Source organism: Morchella importuna, assembly GCF_003444635.1.
Source record: "Morchella importuna strain M04M26 chromosome Unknown Morimp01GS007, whole genome shotgun sequence".
NCBI lineage: Eukaryota > Fungi > Ascomycota > Pezizomycetes > Pezizales > Morchellaceae > Morchella > Morchella importuna.
The window spans coordinates 835759-851628 of record NW_025763404.1 but is presented as its reverse complement, the minus strand read 5'-3'; the positions used below and the strand labels follow the sequence as shown (position 1 = coordinate 851628).

Here is a 15870-nt window from a genome sequence, read left to right as displayed (position 1 = left end):
GTTTTTTTCTTCTGGTTCTTGGGTTTTTTTTTTCTTTCTTCCTCTCTTCCTGGTATAGATTTTCGGGGAAGTGTTCTAATCATGCAATCCAATTGAGCATATCCAACTACATGTCTAGTAGATCGGTATCGGTATTCGTCATCAGTAGAGGCTGGATGAGTATAATTAGTGAAGCCTTATCAGTACTCTTAATCAGTACCCAATCAGTACTCTTAATACCACACGTGATTTTTTACTACGGCTAGCATAATTACATGTGTTCATAGCTACATACTTAGTAATAACGTTACAAAGGAGCTCGGTACAAGCTAATAGAAGCATGTATTGCTCAATTGATCGGTAGCTATAGGCACATGTAGTTATATTTAGTAGGATGTGTCCCCCAATGAGCATTGGTGGTTTGAGTATTGTAATCAGTACTAACCGTTACCACGGCTAGCATTTAATCATGGCTAGGAGCTTCTACCACGGCCATCTAGTAGTGTTGTTGATCAATACGGCGGTCCCAATTGGTGTCTCTTAATTGAATTGGAAATTAAAGAGAGCTTTTACATGAAGTGGTAGCCTCAACCGGCGCTGTTCAATTGGTCAAGTACTCTTAGCTATTCCTCCCATAAAGACTCTGGATTAGTACACACTTGTTAGTACTGTCAATTGGTACTCTTTCTCAATCAGTAACAACTTGTCCCGAACCATACAGTTACAATCCAAACCAGCATTCAATTACTACTAGTAAGCACAAAACAGCTCAACCCCAGGCCAACTGACCGCCGCCCCCCCCCCTACCCCCAAACCACGCACATCAAACACCAACCCAATCCCAATATATTCTCTAAAACCCACTGTACAAGAAAAATTAACCCCCCATAACCCCCTCCCCCCATAAACCCCCTCCCCCTCCTCCTCCTCCCCCGTCCTCCTCTTCCCCCCAGCACACTATCTCCCCTCACTCCCCTTCCCCAACTGCGTAAACCCCACCACCGCCTTCGGCGGGTTCCCCCTCACCGTGCCATCGCCCATGACCTTCTCGCGCTCACTGATCCTCTTCTCGATCCTCCTGCGGAACCACTCGTCGCGCGCCTCGTCCTCCACCGCGGCCGTCGCGTGCAGCACCATGCAGCTGTTCATGGCCTGCCGCGGCGTGCGGCACGCCCACGCCGCCGAGATGGTGCGGTTGCGGGCGCAGTCGGCGAATTCTGTGTTGTGAGCGTCAGCGGCGAGTTTACGAGCATTCATGCACCTTGGGAGGAGGGGACAAGGGGGCGGGGGGGGGGGGGGGGCAGGGAGCAGACGTTTGATCTCGTCGGCACAGAGGCCGCGGACGCGGGCGTAGTAGAGGTCGCGGACCTGGCCCTCCTGGTAGGCGGAGAGGGGAGGGGGTTCTTTGAGAGTTCGGGGATGGGGGGGTGTTCGGTGTGTGTCTGCATCTTTTTTTTCTTCTTTTCTTTTGCTACACCGTGAGGATTAGAGGTATGGGTTGGTAGGTAGAGAGAAGTGAGGTACGGATTGGATTGGGTGGAGAGGTATGTACGGATTGGATGGAGAGGTATGCAGTCAGTCGGACGATATGTGGCGGTGTTTGTGGGCGTGTGGCTGATGACGTAAGAGCTGCAGGGGAAAGCGGTGGAGAGTGAGGTTGAGGGGAGGTGAAGTCCGTGGAAGCGGAAGTGGGCGTTGGGTGTGGAGTTGGGAGCTTGTGTGGAGTGGGGCTGACTGAGGGCAAGGGGTAATGATTGTGGTGCGGGAAAAAAGTGGTGGGGTTGTGGGTTGGGTTGGGGTGGGTGCATCATGTATTCTCACTCATCACCGGGGAGCAGGTCAATTGCTCTAAATCTCGATTCATTTCTCTTCTGGCTATTTGTGTTTTTTTTTGAAACTACAACTGCAACTGCAACTGATAGCAAGGAATCTAATACAACACAACACACACACATATTGTCTCTCTCTCGTCCGCATCCCCCTTTTTTTTATCCACCGGCCACCGACACACCCACCGAGCTACATACTAAAAAGAAACCAACAAAAGTCCTCCATCCATAAGCAAGAAAAGAAAAGAAAAGGAAAGCACATGAAAAAGAAGGGAATAAGTAACATAAAAGACACTGAAAAGAAGGAAGAGAAAAGAAAGAAGAGAAAAGAAAAGAAAGCTGTATCCCATCCTGTATTATTTTTCCCATTTTTTCCCTTTTTTTTTCTGTTTTTTCCCTTCCTTCGTTTTCTCCGGAAAGTAGAGTAGAGTAGAGTAGAGTATCGATAGAACACTACTCATTCCTGAACAGCACACTGATACTCTCTCCATGGTGGACCCGCCTCACAGCCTATCCCGACCATAAATCAGCACTCACTTCCGAAATGGAAAAAAGAAAAGAAAAGAAAACAGACAGACAGGAAAACTCACCTCCGCAAAGACCTCACCCACGTCCAAAACCTCCAACTTATGGCACCTCCTCCGATTCTCATCTTGCGGCACCGTGTTTGTCGTCACGACCCGGTCCAGCGCACTCGCATTGATGCGCTCAATGGCATCCCCGGAGAAGACGCCGTGCGTGACGAGCGCATACACCTTTGTCGCCCCGCCCTTGCCCTTCAACAGCTTCGCGGCCCGCGTGATGGTGTTGGACGTGTCGGCCATGTCGTCGACCAGGATCGCAACCTTGCCCGCAATGTCGCCGACGAGCATCATGGTCGCGTTCTGGCGGTCCGTGATGCGTGTAGGGCGGCGCTCCTGCTGCTCCGTTAGTCTACCCCGTCTCTCTCTCTCTTCTTCGGACGCCACTCATGCCGGGGAAGGATGGGGGTGGTTTAAAAAAAAAAAGAAAGGCACCTTATGGATCAGCGCAAACTCCATTCCCAGCGCATCCGCAATCGCCGTCGCGCGCTTGGCACCACCGGCATCCGGCGACACAATCACGGCGTTCTGGTAGTCGGGGATGTTGTACTTGATGTATCGCTGGAGCAGCGGGCGCCCATACAAGTTATCGACGGGGATGTCGAAGAAGCCCTGGTACTGCGGGTCGTGCAGGTCCATTGTGATGATATGGTCTGCGCCCGCGCACGTGAGCAGGTCCGCCACCAGCGTGCCCGCCTGCGCAACCCACTGCTTGTACCCCGTGTTCTTTGGCGGCGACCACTCGCTCGACGCGCCGCTGCCCCGCAGCCCATTGACCGACTCTGCCGTGTTGCTGCGGCGCAGCAGCGGCGTCATGGAGCTCTTTGGCGTGCCGGGCCCGCTGGGCGCCTCCATGCCGCGCTCGAGCGCCAGCCGCGAGAGGCCCTTCTCGAGGTCGCCGTGGGAGACGCCGGGGATGGGGAAGTCGACGGGGCCGGGGGTGCCGGGGCGGGACTCGAAGGTGTACTCGCCACCGCGGGCGCCGCCGCCGTAGTTTGCAGGCGCCTTTGTGAGCGGGGCGCCGACCTTGTTGTAGGGGATGTCAGACTGGCGGCTGTAGGGGAAGTGGGGGAGGACGGCGGTGACACGCTTGGCGGAGGCGGTCTTGCAGGCGGAGATTGTGATGAGGAGCTCGATGACGCCGTCGTTGACACGGCCGCAGCCCGACTGGATGACGAAGACGTCTTTGCCGCGGACAGAGTCTTGGATCTCGACGCGGGTTTCGCCGACGGCGAATTTGGAGAGCGTAATGCGGCCGTTGGGGATGCCGAGCTGGTGGCAGATTGTTGCGACGAGTTCGGGGTGGGAGGAGCCGCCGAGGACGACGATATTGCGGACCATTGCGGCGGTGGGGGGTGGCGGGGTGGGGAAGAGGGGGAGGGTGGGCGGGGTGGTGGGGTTTGTGGTGGGGTTTCCGGTGGTGGTGTTGGTGCTGCTAGGGTTGGTGGGGTCGGGTCAGAGAGTGGTGGTGGTGATGGTGGTGATGGTGGTGATGATCCTGATGATGATGATGATGTTGATGATGGTGTCGATGCACTGGGAGGAGCAGTGGATTGAGAAGATTCAGAGACGATTTCAACTTCCTCTGCTGCTGCTGCTTCTGCTGCTGCTACTTTTTCTTCGTCTGTCTGAGGTTGGTGAAGAAGAGTTAGTGATGATGATGAAGAAGAAGATTCAGGTGTTGCAGTTTCTGATTTTCGTGGTCGTGGTTGTTGCTGTTGCGGAGGAGGAGGAGGAAGGCGAGGAAGATGAGTGGCTTGTTGCTGTTGCTGTTGCTGTTGCTGCACTTGTGATTCTTTTTCTTCGTCGTCTTCTTCTCTGTCTTCTGATTCTTCTTGTCTTGGAGACTCGACGACGATCACTTCAGGCACTTGAGACACTTGCGGCTCAACAACAACAACCTCTTCTTCTTCTTCTCTTTCCCGTTCCTGTCTCTCTCCCTCTTCTCTTCGCTCTCCTTCTTCTTGTTCAGCACCAGCAGGATTGACCACAGCAGGATTGACCACAGCAGGCGTCGCACGATACGAAAATAACCTCGAAACCGGCGTCCTAACACAAGCTTCACGTTTAGCCCCACCGTCACCAGCACCACCGCCGTCACCAGCACACATAAGGATTTGTTCTAGCAACCCAATAGTAAAAAGAGGGAAAACAAACAAGAAAAGGCCCTCTCACAAGAACCACTTCATCACTAGAAGCCTATTTTTTTGGTTTTTTTTATAATATAGAAAGGCCTCACAAACCTTGTATAAACAAAGGCGTAGTACTGGGCCTATAATGTATAAAAAAAAATTGCAAGCTAAAATATGAAGAATTCTCTAACCAGAAACTACTATTTTCCCCAATTCGGTACCGTAGTCGAAGTAGAGTCCACTGGAGTTAGATACCTTGTGTAGAGTTAATTTCAGAAGGGGGCAAAAAACAACGGCCAGAGGGAAAAAAAAACCAGCAGGGTTGTTTCTCTTCCTAGTTGACTGACTGGACGAACGACGTTGGGAAAGAATTTTTTTTTTTATTGTAACCTGCCAAGTAAAGTAGCCATGCGCCAAGCCAACCAGGCCAGGCTGTTTACTAAACCGTTCGAACTGTTTACTAACCCACACCGCTCACGAGAATCATCACCACCTCCATGATTGGAATTTGTTCGAGCACAACACCCATCCATCCATCCACCCACTCACAGCGTCGCCTCGGGCCATCTCCTGGCCAACAACCGGTACCCTATCGGATAAACATGAAGACCGCGTACCTACATGACATTGATTGATAGACACTATGTTGATATCCTTAGCATGTATTCAATGTAGTACTAGGTAATAGCTACAAAGTATTGAGATGTCACCATGTAGGTATGTACTACTACTACTAATACTACTGTAACTTGTAGTATTTACTAGTGCTGTGCAGGATGGACATGTATAGAGAGTATCTGCTATACTACAAAGTATTGATATTGATATTTTATTCCTCACAACCAACACCCCCCTCTCTTCTCTTCTTAAACACTCACAAAAACACCCCACCCCACCCGCCCATTTGGCTGTAAACCCAACCAAACCCAAAGCTTAACCCTACAGCTATCTCGCTCGCGATAGAAATAAAAATAAAAAAACACCTCCCCCGAGAAATAAAGCCTTCGATCTTCTTCTTCTACTCACACTGCTTTACTTTACTTTGTCCGCATTTGAGAGAGAAAAAAAGGAAATGGAAAGAAAAAAAAGATGGGAAAAAAGGCCCCTTTTGTACTAAAGGGTTTCAAAATGAATCAAACCGCAACTCTCTCAACTTTTTTTTTGCGTAACCTGGCCCCTCCTGGAAAGAAAGAAAAAAATCCAAACAAAAGAGAAAGAAAGGAAAATTACAAAGGAAAAGAGCGCGCAGAAAAGAAAAAAACGATCGATAAAAGAAAAGGAAGAAACCGGCCCGCCCAAACAAGCCATTGCCCCACCGACGGGGAGAAGACTCCATTGGTGAACGGCATTCCAAACTTACAGCGCCCTGCCCTGGTTCCCCTACTCCGTCCATCCTACACACTCGACTCTTTTACCAGTCGCCGTCATCCTCATCATCTAACCTCTTATTAGCATTTCACATTCTTTTTCACAATTATCACCGTATGAAAAACTTACCACTCTGGTTCGAAACCTTGCCCTTTCTCTTATCCAGCTCCATTTGCAGCGCAAGCATTGGGTTAGCGGCCGGCGCTGATGTAGCCGACGGCTTGACAGCCGGCGCACTTGCGTCCTTGACGGTCTTTGTCTTCTTCAGCGCACCAATTCCTCCCGCGCCTCTGATAGACGCCAGCAGGTCTCCAGGGGGAAGAGCACTCTTGCTGGGCAGCGGTGCTGCGCCTTCGTCTCTGCCTGGTAGTGGCGGGGGCGGAGGCGGTCCGCCAGGGGCCATCCCGGGTGGAGGTGGCGGTGGTGCAGGAGGGGCATTATTACTAAACCCGAATGACGGCGGCGGCGGTGGTGGTGCTGGTGGTGCATATCCGCCAAAGCTGGGTATGCTACTGGAAGGAGGTGGGGGCGGGGGCGGTGGTGGTGGTGGTGGTGCACCTGAACTAAAGCCGGGCATCATTGGTGGAGGCGGCGCATTGTTGCTGAACCCGGGCATACTGGGAGGTGGTGGGGAAGGTAGGCTAGGTAGTCCGGATAAGTGCGGGGGAAGTGTTGGGGGAGGTCCGGATGATTGCGGGGGTGGTGGTGGCGGTGGTGGGGGAGCTGGTGGTGGGGCCGCAACAACCGGGGGGGGTTGGAACGGCGGCGGCGGCGGACGCGCTGGTGGGACATCTAGATATGAGTTAGTTATAGCTTCAATATTAAAGTATAGGGGATAATAACCTCGAGTTGGTGGTGGAGGCGCTTCTACCGGTGGACGAGGTGGGGGTGGGGGTCCTGGGAATGCTGGTCGTGATGGTAGAACAGGTATCGGTCCTCGGCTTGGGGGGGGTTGCGGAGCCTGTGGAGGAAGCTGTGGAGGAGGTTGTGGAGGAGCCTGCGGAGGCCGGCTCGGTGGCTGAAAAGGTGGCGGAACTGCAAACCTTGCCCGGTCCTCCTCCAGGGGTGTCTTCGGTGGTAGTGGCGGTGCTCTTTCTGTAGGCGGTAGTGGTGGTCTGGGCGGTGGAGCTGAATTGGCATAGGCACCAGCAGTAGGAAGCGGAGGGGGGACCACAAATCGTGGCTGGGTAGGCGGAGATGCAGCTCGTGGCGGCGGTGGAGCTGGGGATCGGGACGGTGGGGGAGGCGGTGACGAGCCAGTCGATTGAGAAGCTAAATGCCTTGACCCCCTGGGTATTGGTGGAGGTGGTGCTGGTCCCCTCCGTGACTTGGTCGAGCTTCCAGTTGCTTGAGGACTCAGTTGACCAATGCCATTCCTGAGTACAGGCGGCGGAGGCGGCACAGAGGGTGGTGGGGGCGCAGATTGCGGGGGTGCAGGCGGCGGCGGTGGAGGGGCTTTCGAACTCCTATCAACTCCCCTTGGTGACCCCGGTACTTCTATTACATGCAAACTCCCATTCCCATTCAGTTGCTTACGCTTCTCTGCCTCTGCGTTCTTTTCCTTCTCGGCGATATAACTCTTGATAAAGTCTTCATTATCCTTTATCTGATCTGCCGTAATTCCCATGTCCATGAGCTCTTTTAGGAGTGCCTGGAACTCCGGGTCTGGGTTGTCTATTGAAAACGGCACATCGCCTCCGTTTTGAGCCTTCGGCGCAGGGGGAGAGGGTGAATTGCGAGAAATGCTATCGCTGCGTCCTATATGAGGAAGGTGAGGGTGCGGTATGTGTGCGCTGAACCCAGCGGGGCGGCCTTTCGATTTTGCGTATTTTTCCCGTGTCTCCACCTTTTTGTGAAACCCTGCAGCTTCCTTCTCATCCGCAAACGAAAACCCCGCCATGCAGTCTTCGAGCTCAAAGGTATGGAAGAAGGTTCGGTCGTGATTGTACTTGAAGCCCTCGTAGAGCTCCTGGTCCCATATCACACCTTTGTTGCTCTGTTTCGTAAAGTTAGTACTACGACTCTCCTCAACCCCACCCTAGAAACAAGTAACACGTACAGTAACATCAACTATTTTGAAGAAAAACGTATGTCCGACCATGTCCTCGGCCAGTACCACCGCCCCACTGATTCCGGTGAAGTTCCATTTGTGCTTATTTGGATAGTTCACGTAGAGCCGTGCGACAGCGACAGTGATGATATTGTTTGATGGACTAGGTACTGCGCGTTTAACGACCAGCTTGTCGTCCTTGTTCAGTATGGACGGCATGGCATGAGAGGGGGAGGGGTGGGTATCGTGTGTGCGGGCGGTAATGTGTACAGTAGTTTGTCGATTCTAGGTCTATGTATGGCCGTGCTCTCTCCTTTGTCAGTTGAAGAGAGATTTCTATGGAGTATTGTCGATTGTATTCCTAGCTTTGGAGGGAGGTACTAGTAGAGAGAACAAACAGGTACGGTACACTGTCAGGGAATGGAATGGAGTTGATGGTCTAGGTAGAAGGAAGGAATGAGGAACAACTGTGGGTGCAAAAGCCTCAACCAGCCCGAGTTGGGAGAAGATGACGCCCTGGAAAGATCCTTGCTCGATGGGATTGGTGGAGCTCGGCCGTTGGTTGGTCCTGCACGCTTAAGCGGCTGTGTTCCCCTTTCTACTTTCCAAAGCGCTCGGTCGGCTTCTCTAGGGGGACAAATGAACGCTGGGATCCTTCCAAATTAGAATCCCTGTTTGACACCGCACAATGTCGTGAGCCGAGCGATGAAGTTTAAATAGAATTGGTATCCCAGCTCGAGTTCCTGATCTCTCTCTCTCTGTCTCTCCCTCTCTCTTCTCCCATTCAGAAGTGAGTATCTATCTTCAGCCGTGTGGATATAAAGCAAAGTACTACTAGAGATCTGACATTCTTCCCCTCACAGCCTGCCGTCTTGTCTGTCAGAACAATAAAACTCAGGGCTTGAGGGGTACGTAAGTCAAACTCGTTCCCACGCGGCCTTACGTGTGCTACCGCCACTGTGGCTGAGCGGCTGTGTGTTACATAACTTACATTACACACAAGCACAAATGAACGGGATTGAGTGATTTTTGATGACCGCGGATGTCGATGTTCCGATGCCGCGTTGCCGTGCCCGCCTGGCCGACAGGGTTTCGGCGATAAATCCTCTGCCTAGCTGGTTTGGACTGACACAGCGCCGACCCGTTAATTCTTTATCGGACCTTTGACAACGGGGTGTTTTTGACGATTGCATCATACCGCAGCTAGCTGTTGTACCTGCACCACACAGGTGCCCCATGTACCTACCTACCTGGTAAACACGTCAAAATATGAAACCCGGGTTCACCTGGAATAAAATCGTGGTTGTGGCTGGGAATCCTTGCGAGATGCAGCCGATACGGACACTTCTATCCCAAAAATATCACTTACAGGCCCCTCTAGCAGGTAGATACATAGCTTGCTATGGACTGAGAAGAGTTACCCACAGGACCAGCTCCATCCACTTCAGCACTTCTAACAGAGATTGTGAATAGCACAAAGCATCCTAAGCTATGGCTCGATCATCTTGGCTAGGTGGATAGGGCCTGTTCTCCTATAAAGAACCTCCCAAGCGATCTCCGTCAGGTTAAAGACCCTCGATCCCTGGAGCAGAAGATCTGACCAGGGTGCTGAATAGCTAAGAGCATAGAACAGAGTTATGGGACAGGCAGTTCAACCTACATGACATAGATTTAGACTTTAGAGAACAGCCTTGAGAAGATAGATCTGGAGCTTCTGTGTTCCTGAAGTCGCTACTACACTGCTCCAGAGCACCACGCAGAACAGGATATATACATGTATGGAGCACCGCTATTCTCGCCGTCTTTCTGTTTTTCTGTGTGGCTCTACGACCCAGGCAAAATTGCCGTCTCAGATTATGCTTTAGCTCATATTAAAATATCAAACACTTGAGAATGCCCGCGGTTGGCCTTCCCTATCCACCACTAAGCAGGTTGGTATGGCAGCCATCCCAGTACAGCATGCCTGGCGGGGACACCGCATCGGGCCACAGTGGTTCAAACAGGATCAGCAGTTACATGCAGTTTGGGCAGAGAAAACATACACATGTTCGTTGCTAAAATATAGCTTAGCACTACAACTGTTTGGCTTTACCAACGCACAGGTCCTGGAGCTATAGTGGCAAAGTACAACTTAAGAATGGACGGATTACTAGGTTATTCGTGGTTTTTTGATCTTTTTCAATGGCATGGGATTTATAGGCAGGCGGGTAGCCAGGATCCAAGAAAGCTGGTTAGAACTTATTACTCGAAGCCTTTATAATTATGTTATCAGAGGAGATATAACACAAATCCGAAGCAGAAGTCTGTGTCTGCTATACTAACAAGGAAGGGATCTGCATATATCAGGCTAGGTTTGTGGAAATAACTGCTTGAACGGCTCTGTAGAAACGGTTCTTCCTACTTAATCATCCCGCTTGAGACACCGTCAGCATTTTATTTTCTCTATTAATTCAGCCTTCGCGTCTAGATCTAGGCCTCACAAGGAGTCTTCATTCTCTCAATTGGGTGGCTCGATTTTGACAGCTAGTAAACCAATTCAAAGGGGTTTTGGCGATTTACCTATATGGGTAGGATGTCTATACTGGCACCCATATTCTGCAGCGAATATGTAGTAAGGACGATTGATTGTTTTCACCCATTGTTGTCTTCAGCTACGAGCAGCAAATATTAGTTGCGTTGAGCAGCTGGTATTTATTGATTCTTTGAGGGCGGTCTACCCTCATGTAGACTGGTCCCAATCCAGCCTTGGGCCATCAAGTTCGTAGTTATAGACTACAAGTAGCAATCTCATGCAAAGATATATAAGGGCGGAGATATTCTATGTAAAAACGGAGCGTACGAAATAAGAATTGGGTTGCGTTGATGCCCTTAAGGGCTAAGTGAGAACCTATTGGGAGGAAAGAAATTTCACATTCTCAATGTAACCGATGGCACTCCATTGCGCATACCTCGGGAGGTATCACTAGGCCTTGTATGATGTTTTCAATGCTTTGATATATCATCAGGATACAGAAAAGATATATTTCACGTTTTGGAGCAGGTTAGCAGAATAGGGTTAAGACACGCTAAAAAAAAAAGGCGACATGGTTTAATCAGTTAAGCATATGTATGTGTTAGTTTGAGGTCCTATAAAGCTAACTGCAGCACTGAGTTAATCTAATCATCATCATCACTCTCATCTCCCTGCATCCGAATATAATTAATGAATTATCAATCAATCAATCAATCCCTGCATCCGAGTATATATACAAAGTAATAGAACCTCGAGTCTCCAGATAGCGAGACATTGATCAACAACACCCTAAAAACTTCTGGCATGTTTAGAGAGGGTCTTTCAATCAAATTGGGCCGCTGATGGACGGTGAAACAACTTCCACGTAGGATCATCAATGGTCACTCACTCGGTCGAGTGAGGTGCCATGATTTGGCTGTATCCAATAGAACTGGACTGTAACTAAGCCAGACGGTGACCTTGGAAGAATACATTGGTCCTTCTTACTTATCAATATCGAGAATATTCCCGTAAGTGATGAAACTAAAGTAGTCGTACTGCGGGTTCTCACAAGCCTTGTTTAAGGGTTTTGAGAAGATTATCAATATGAGCAGGAACATCAACTTGAGAAATATTCACTGCATCATCCTCAGTTTATTACAAAGCAAAACCCAAACAGCCAATGTATCATTGACTCCTCTATGAAAAGAAAATCTAAACAATTTATAATACAAGTCGCCCTTAAGCTTTCACATCCTTCAATTCCTGCGCCGATTCCACCTCTGCCGCCTCCTTCTCTTTCCTCTCCCTCTCAGCTCTCTCTTTCTCCTCCTTCGCCCTCTTCTCCATCCTCTCACTATACCGGTCCGCAAACATATCAAAGCTCGGTCTCAACACAAAACTCACCCTCACAAGCTCCTCACACACATCCACGAGCCTATCCCGATTCCCACTCTTCATCAGCCTCCCCTCATCCGTGAACTGCGTCCACGCCATCGGCAGACTGCTCTGGTTCGGGATTGTAAACATTCTCATCCACCTTCCCAGCACACGCAGCGCATTAACCGTGTTAAAGCTCTGGCTGCCGCCGTTCACTTGCACGACCGCAAGCGTGCGTCCCTGCGTGGGGCGAACGCTGCCTGTGGCGAGCGGGATCCAGTCGATCTGGTTCTTGAACACGGCGGTCAGGTTCCCGTGCTGCTCGGGCGAGCACCACAGGTGTCCGTCAGACCAGTGTGAGAGCGTGCGCAGCTCCTGTACCTTCGGGTGGTCGTGCTGAACGTCGTCCTTGACGGGAAGGCCGCGCGGGTCGAAGACGCGGACGTCGGCGCCGAGACGATGCAGGATCCGGGAGGCCTCATAGGCCATTTTTCGGGAGTAGGAGCTATTCACATATTAACTACGGTCTCCACATAACCCACACCCAAAGGACAGACTAGATACCATTCACGCAACGACCCATACAGGACCAAAAACTTCAATGGCTTATAATCCTCCTTGCGCTTATGCTGCTCCACAAACGCCGTGACCGCATCAAGCTCGAGCTCCGACACCCAGTCGCTCGCCGCCTGCTCCTCCGGCAGCAGGAACGGCCGGTATTTTGCCGTAATCTCGTCCTCGGTGAGCGAGCTCAGGACCTTTGCGTCTCCGTTCATGGGGCCGGGAAGCGTTATTCTACGAACTTGGATGGGTAATGGTAGAGGTAGTGATGGGACGGAGAGTCTGGGTCGGAGGAGAGAAAGGCGCTGTAGCTGGGATAGAGTGCGGAGAGGGAGGAGCCGTGGGAGCATGCTGAGGATGAGGGGACGAGGACGGTGACTGGTTTTATAGAGACCTCACTGGTAGAGAGGGCTCACGGGGGCAGGCATAGAATTGAGATTTTGGGGGAGGAGGGGGGGGGCGTATGAATTATGCTATTCGCCCGTAGACCCTCTAAGTCTGGCTATCTATCTAGTGACATGTCGAGATGGAGAAAAAAAAACATGTCCCGGCGGCGGGTGGATTGATCGACAGGGCCCACATCGGACGGACTTTTGGTAAGATCCCCGGGCTGTCACCTGTGGGCCGTGATTGGGTGGCGGAATGTCACTGTCGGAGAAATTGTCACTGGTGGGGCGTGATTGGAGGGAAGAACTGGGGCCGGGAGGTTTAGTAAGCTGTGACTGCATCTACGCTGGGGCGGAAAAGTTGTGTTTCGATGATTGGCAGCACGTCGGACACAAGCTCTCACTCGCCATTAACCCATCCTTGGTATTATAATTACACGAGAAAGAAAAAATAAGAAACACGGCCAAACTTTTATATCTACAAACCAGATGATACAAACGCAAAAAGAATATCCTATTAACCTCTCTTGGCTCTTCTGATCTGCCTTTTCCTCGCAATGATTCTCGCGGCCTTTGCCTTCTTCTCGTCCTTCTTCGCCTCCCAGTCCTTCTTGTCGCCCTTCGAGGGAGCAGTCTCTGCGTCGCCGTCCTTCTTTGGCTTCTTTGCGTTCCGGCCACTCTTCTCGTCTTCCCGCTTCCGCTTGATGCCCTCATATTTCTTGGCCGAGTCGACCTTCTTCTTCGCCTCCGCCGCAAACTTTGCCTTCTTCTCCTTTGTGCTCTCGAGTGGCTTCGCCTTCCCCTCTGCAACAAGCTTACTGCGCTCCCGCGCCTTCTGCTCCTTTTCATTGCGGCGCTGCACAACCTGTGCATTCTCGATCGCAAACTCTACAATCAGCCGTTTCTTCTTATCCTCACCCGACACTGGCTCCTGCTTCTTCCCCTTCTCCACTGTTGCATTCCCCGTCCCCAGCACAGCATGCCCATTCAGCCATCGCAGCCCCATCAACGCCCAGCGGTGCGACGAGTACTCAATGAAACCGTATCCGCGGGACCTGCCGCTGCCAGCCTTCTCTTCAATGATCTTGGCCTGCTTGACGATCCCCTTGCCCTGCTTCTTCCTGCGGAGCTCAGTCTCCTTGTCGTCCTTTCCACCGCGGGCAAGCTCCTCTTTCGACAGCGGCTGGCGCTTCCCTTCCTTTGTGTCGTTGACGAAGCCGACAGCGGCCTCTCTGGCCAGCGCCTTCAGCTCCTTTGCCGTGATTGATCGCGGTAGATTGCGCACAGAGAGCCTGGTCAGCGATAGATTCAGCATGGGGTTCGACTGCAGCAGCGCCTTACGCTGCTTCAACGACGCCTCACGCAGCTGTCTCTCCGTGTTGCTGAGCGTCTTGAACGCCGGCGACGACGCAGGGATGGTCCCCTCCTGGAGCAGGAACAGACGGCGCTTATCCCCCGCTGCCTTGTCACGTTTCTGGGCGCTCGCATCCTGCAGCTTCGAGGCCTCGTTCTTGTTGACGGCGCGTGTGACCTGCAGCACGCGGCCATCGATGGTGTACTTCCCCGTCGGGTCGTCGGACTCGTCTTGCAGAAGTGTCGCGGAGCGATTGGCGCCAGTGGCGAAATTGGGGCGCGGCGCAGAGGCGATGCAGGCCTCAAAGTGCTCGAGGTTGTAGAAGCAGACGAAGCCGGTGCCGCGGGGACGCTCCGTCTCGCGGTCCATGACGATGCGCGCGTAGCGCACAGGGCCAAATTGCTCGGTGAAGTGGGCGTGCAGCGACTCGTCGTCGGTGGTGAAGGGGAGGTTGCGGATGAAGATGACCTGCGAGTTGTCGTTGGGGTCGTGCTTGAGCTTTGGCTTGGAGTCTTCGCCCTCCTCGTCGTCGGAGCCTTCGTCGTCGGACATGTGCAGGTCGGAGCCCTCGTCGTCGGAGGCGTCGGAGGCATCGTCCATGTCTTCTGCGTCTTCGCCTTCGAGGACGCCGACACCGCCATTATCGTCTTCTTCCTCTTCTTCGGAGTCGTCTTTGGCCTCGTCTTTGGTCTCTTCTTTGGTCTTCTTCTCGGGGGTATCGTCGGCCTGCTTGGTCTTCTCCCACTCGTCCTTTTCCACCGCCCAATCCACGGCCACCGTGCGGCCATCAATCTCCATCCCGTTCGTCTTCTCCATGGCCTTCTCGGCGTTCTTGTAGCCCTTCATCGTCACAAACGCAAACCCGCACATCTCCGCCCCCGGCTTGTTGCTCTTCCTCGGGATAATGACATTGCGCACCTTCCCATAGCTCTGAAACACCTTCACCAGCTGCTGCGGATCCTTCACGCTCCACGGCAAGTTCCTTACAATAAGCCTAGGTGCCCTCCGCTTCACCTCTTCCGCTTCCTTCTTCTCCTTCTTCTCCTTGGACGCCTGCTTCCCCGCCTCGTCACGGTGCCGCGGCTCCGCAATCTCAACGCTCATCTTGCGCCCGTCAAAGAGCGTGTTATGCAGCTCCTTGACGGCGCGCCGCGCATCCTCGGCCGTAGTAAACGTCACGAAGCCGAAGCCGCGGGACTGCTTTGTGAGCGGGTCGGCGACGACGGTGGCATGCTTGAGCGGGGCGATGAACGAGAACTTTGTGGAGAGGGCCTCGGAGGTGGCAGAGTAGGGCAGTGAGCGGATAAAGAGCGTGCGCCGCTGCTGGACATCTTCATCGGAGGCCGAGAGCGTCTGCTTGGTGCGGGAGGCGGCGATCACGGTTGTGCCGGCGGGGTCGTCGGGGGCGTCGGGGAGGTCGTCGGAGTCGAGCTTGGTGCGTTTTGAGGGGGGGTCCATTTTGGGGGTTCGGTGTGGGGCAATTGGGGGGTTTCAATTGCTGTGTATATTGAGATATCGTGAATTTTGTGAGGGTTTGAAATTTCGAACTTTTTTAGTGTGGCAGTGGGTGCCAGCAGGGTAACCGGCGGACGTGGGGGAAGTGTGGCCGTGGTGGGGTGCACAGCCACATGTCGACTTGGGCTCGATAACAGCTTCACCGATAAGCTCTGAACATCCAAACCAGCCCGGACTACAGACATACAACAAATCCTCCCCTTAAACCCACTACAAAACCACCACAGCTACTACAACTACACCC

General features: G+C 52.4%; 5 protein-coding genes across 5 annotated transcripts; all 5 read right to left on the bottom strand.

The window, feature by feature from the left end:
- Nucleotides 1-936: 936 nt before the first annotated feature.
- On the bottom strand, nucleotides 937-3730 carry LAJ45_03417 (uncharacterized protein; the record flags this gene model as incomplete). Its single annotated transcript, XM_046113003.1, has 5 exons — nucleotides 937-1196; nucleotides 1293-1356; nucleotides 2316-2318; nucleotides 2399-2725; nucleotides 2825-3730. 5 exons carry the CDS (start codon nucleotides 3728-3730, stop codon nucleotides 937-939), a joined length of 1560 nt encoding a protein of 519 aa, XP_045973880.1.
- A 114-nt stretch (nucleotides 3731-3844) lies between these two features.
- LAJ45_03416 (uncharacterized protein) lies at nucleotides 3845-5020 on the bottom strand (the record flags this gene model as incomplete). The annotated part of the gene is made up of 4 exons (XM_046113002.1): nucleotides 3845-3925; nucleotides 4003-4438; nucleotides 4633-4661; nucleotides 5000-5020. The coding sequence occupies 4 exons, from the start codon at nucleotides 5018-5020 to the stop codon at nucleotides 3845-3847; spliced, it is 567 nt and encodes a 188-aa protein (XP_045973879.1).
- A 912-nt stretch (nucleotides 5021-5932) lies between these two features.
- On the bottom strand, nucleotides 5933-8158 carry LAJ45_03415 (uncharacterized protein; the record flags this gene model as incomplete). Its single annotated transcript, XM_046113001.1, has 5 exons — nucleotides 5933-5958; nucleotides 6019-6681; nucleotides 6761-7226; nucleotides 7274-7885; nucleotides 7949-8158. 5 exons carry the CDS (start codon nucleotides 8156-8158, stop codon nucleotides 5933-5935), a joined length of 1977 nt encoding a protein of 658 aa, XP_045973878.1.
- Nucleotides 8159-11672: 3514 nt separating this feature from the next.
- On the bottom strand, nucleotides 11673-12586 carry LAJ45_03414 (uncharacterized protein; the record flags this gene model as incomplete). The annotated part of the gene is made up of 2 exons (XM_046113000.1): nucleotides 11673-12315; nucleotides 12375-12586. 2 exons carry the CDS (start codon nucleotides 12584-12586, stop codon nucleotides 11673-11675), a joined length of 855 nt encoding a protein of 284 aa, XP_045973877.1.
- A 688-nt stretch (nucleotides 12587-13274) lies between these two features.
- On the bottom strand, nucleotides 13275-15569 carry LAJ45_03413 (uncharacterized protein; the record flags this gene model as incomplete). Its single annotated transcript, XM_046112999.1, has 1 exon — nucleotides 13275-15569. The coding sequence occupies one exon, from the start codon at nucleotides 15567-15569 to the stop codon at nucleotides 13275-13277; it is 2295 nt and encodes a 764-aa protein (XP_045973876.1).
- Between the last annotated feature and the right edge of the window lie 301 nt (nucleotides 15570-15870).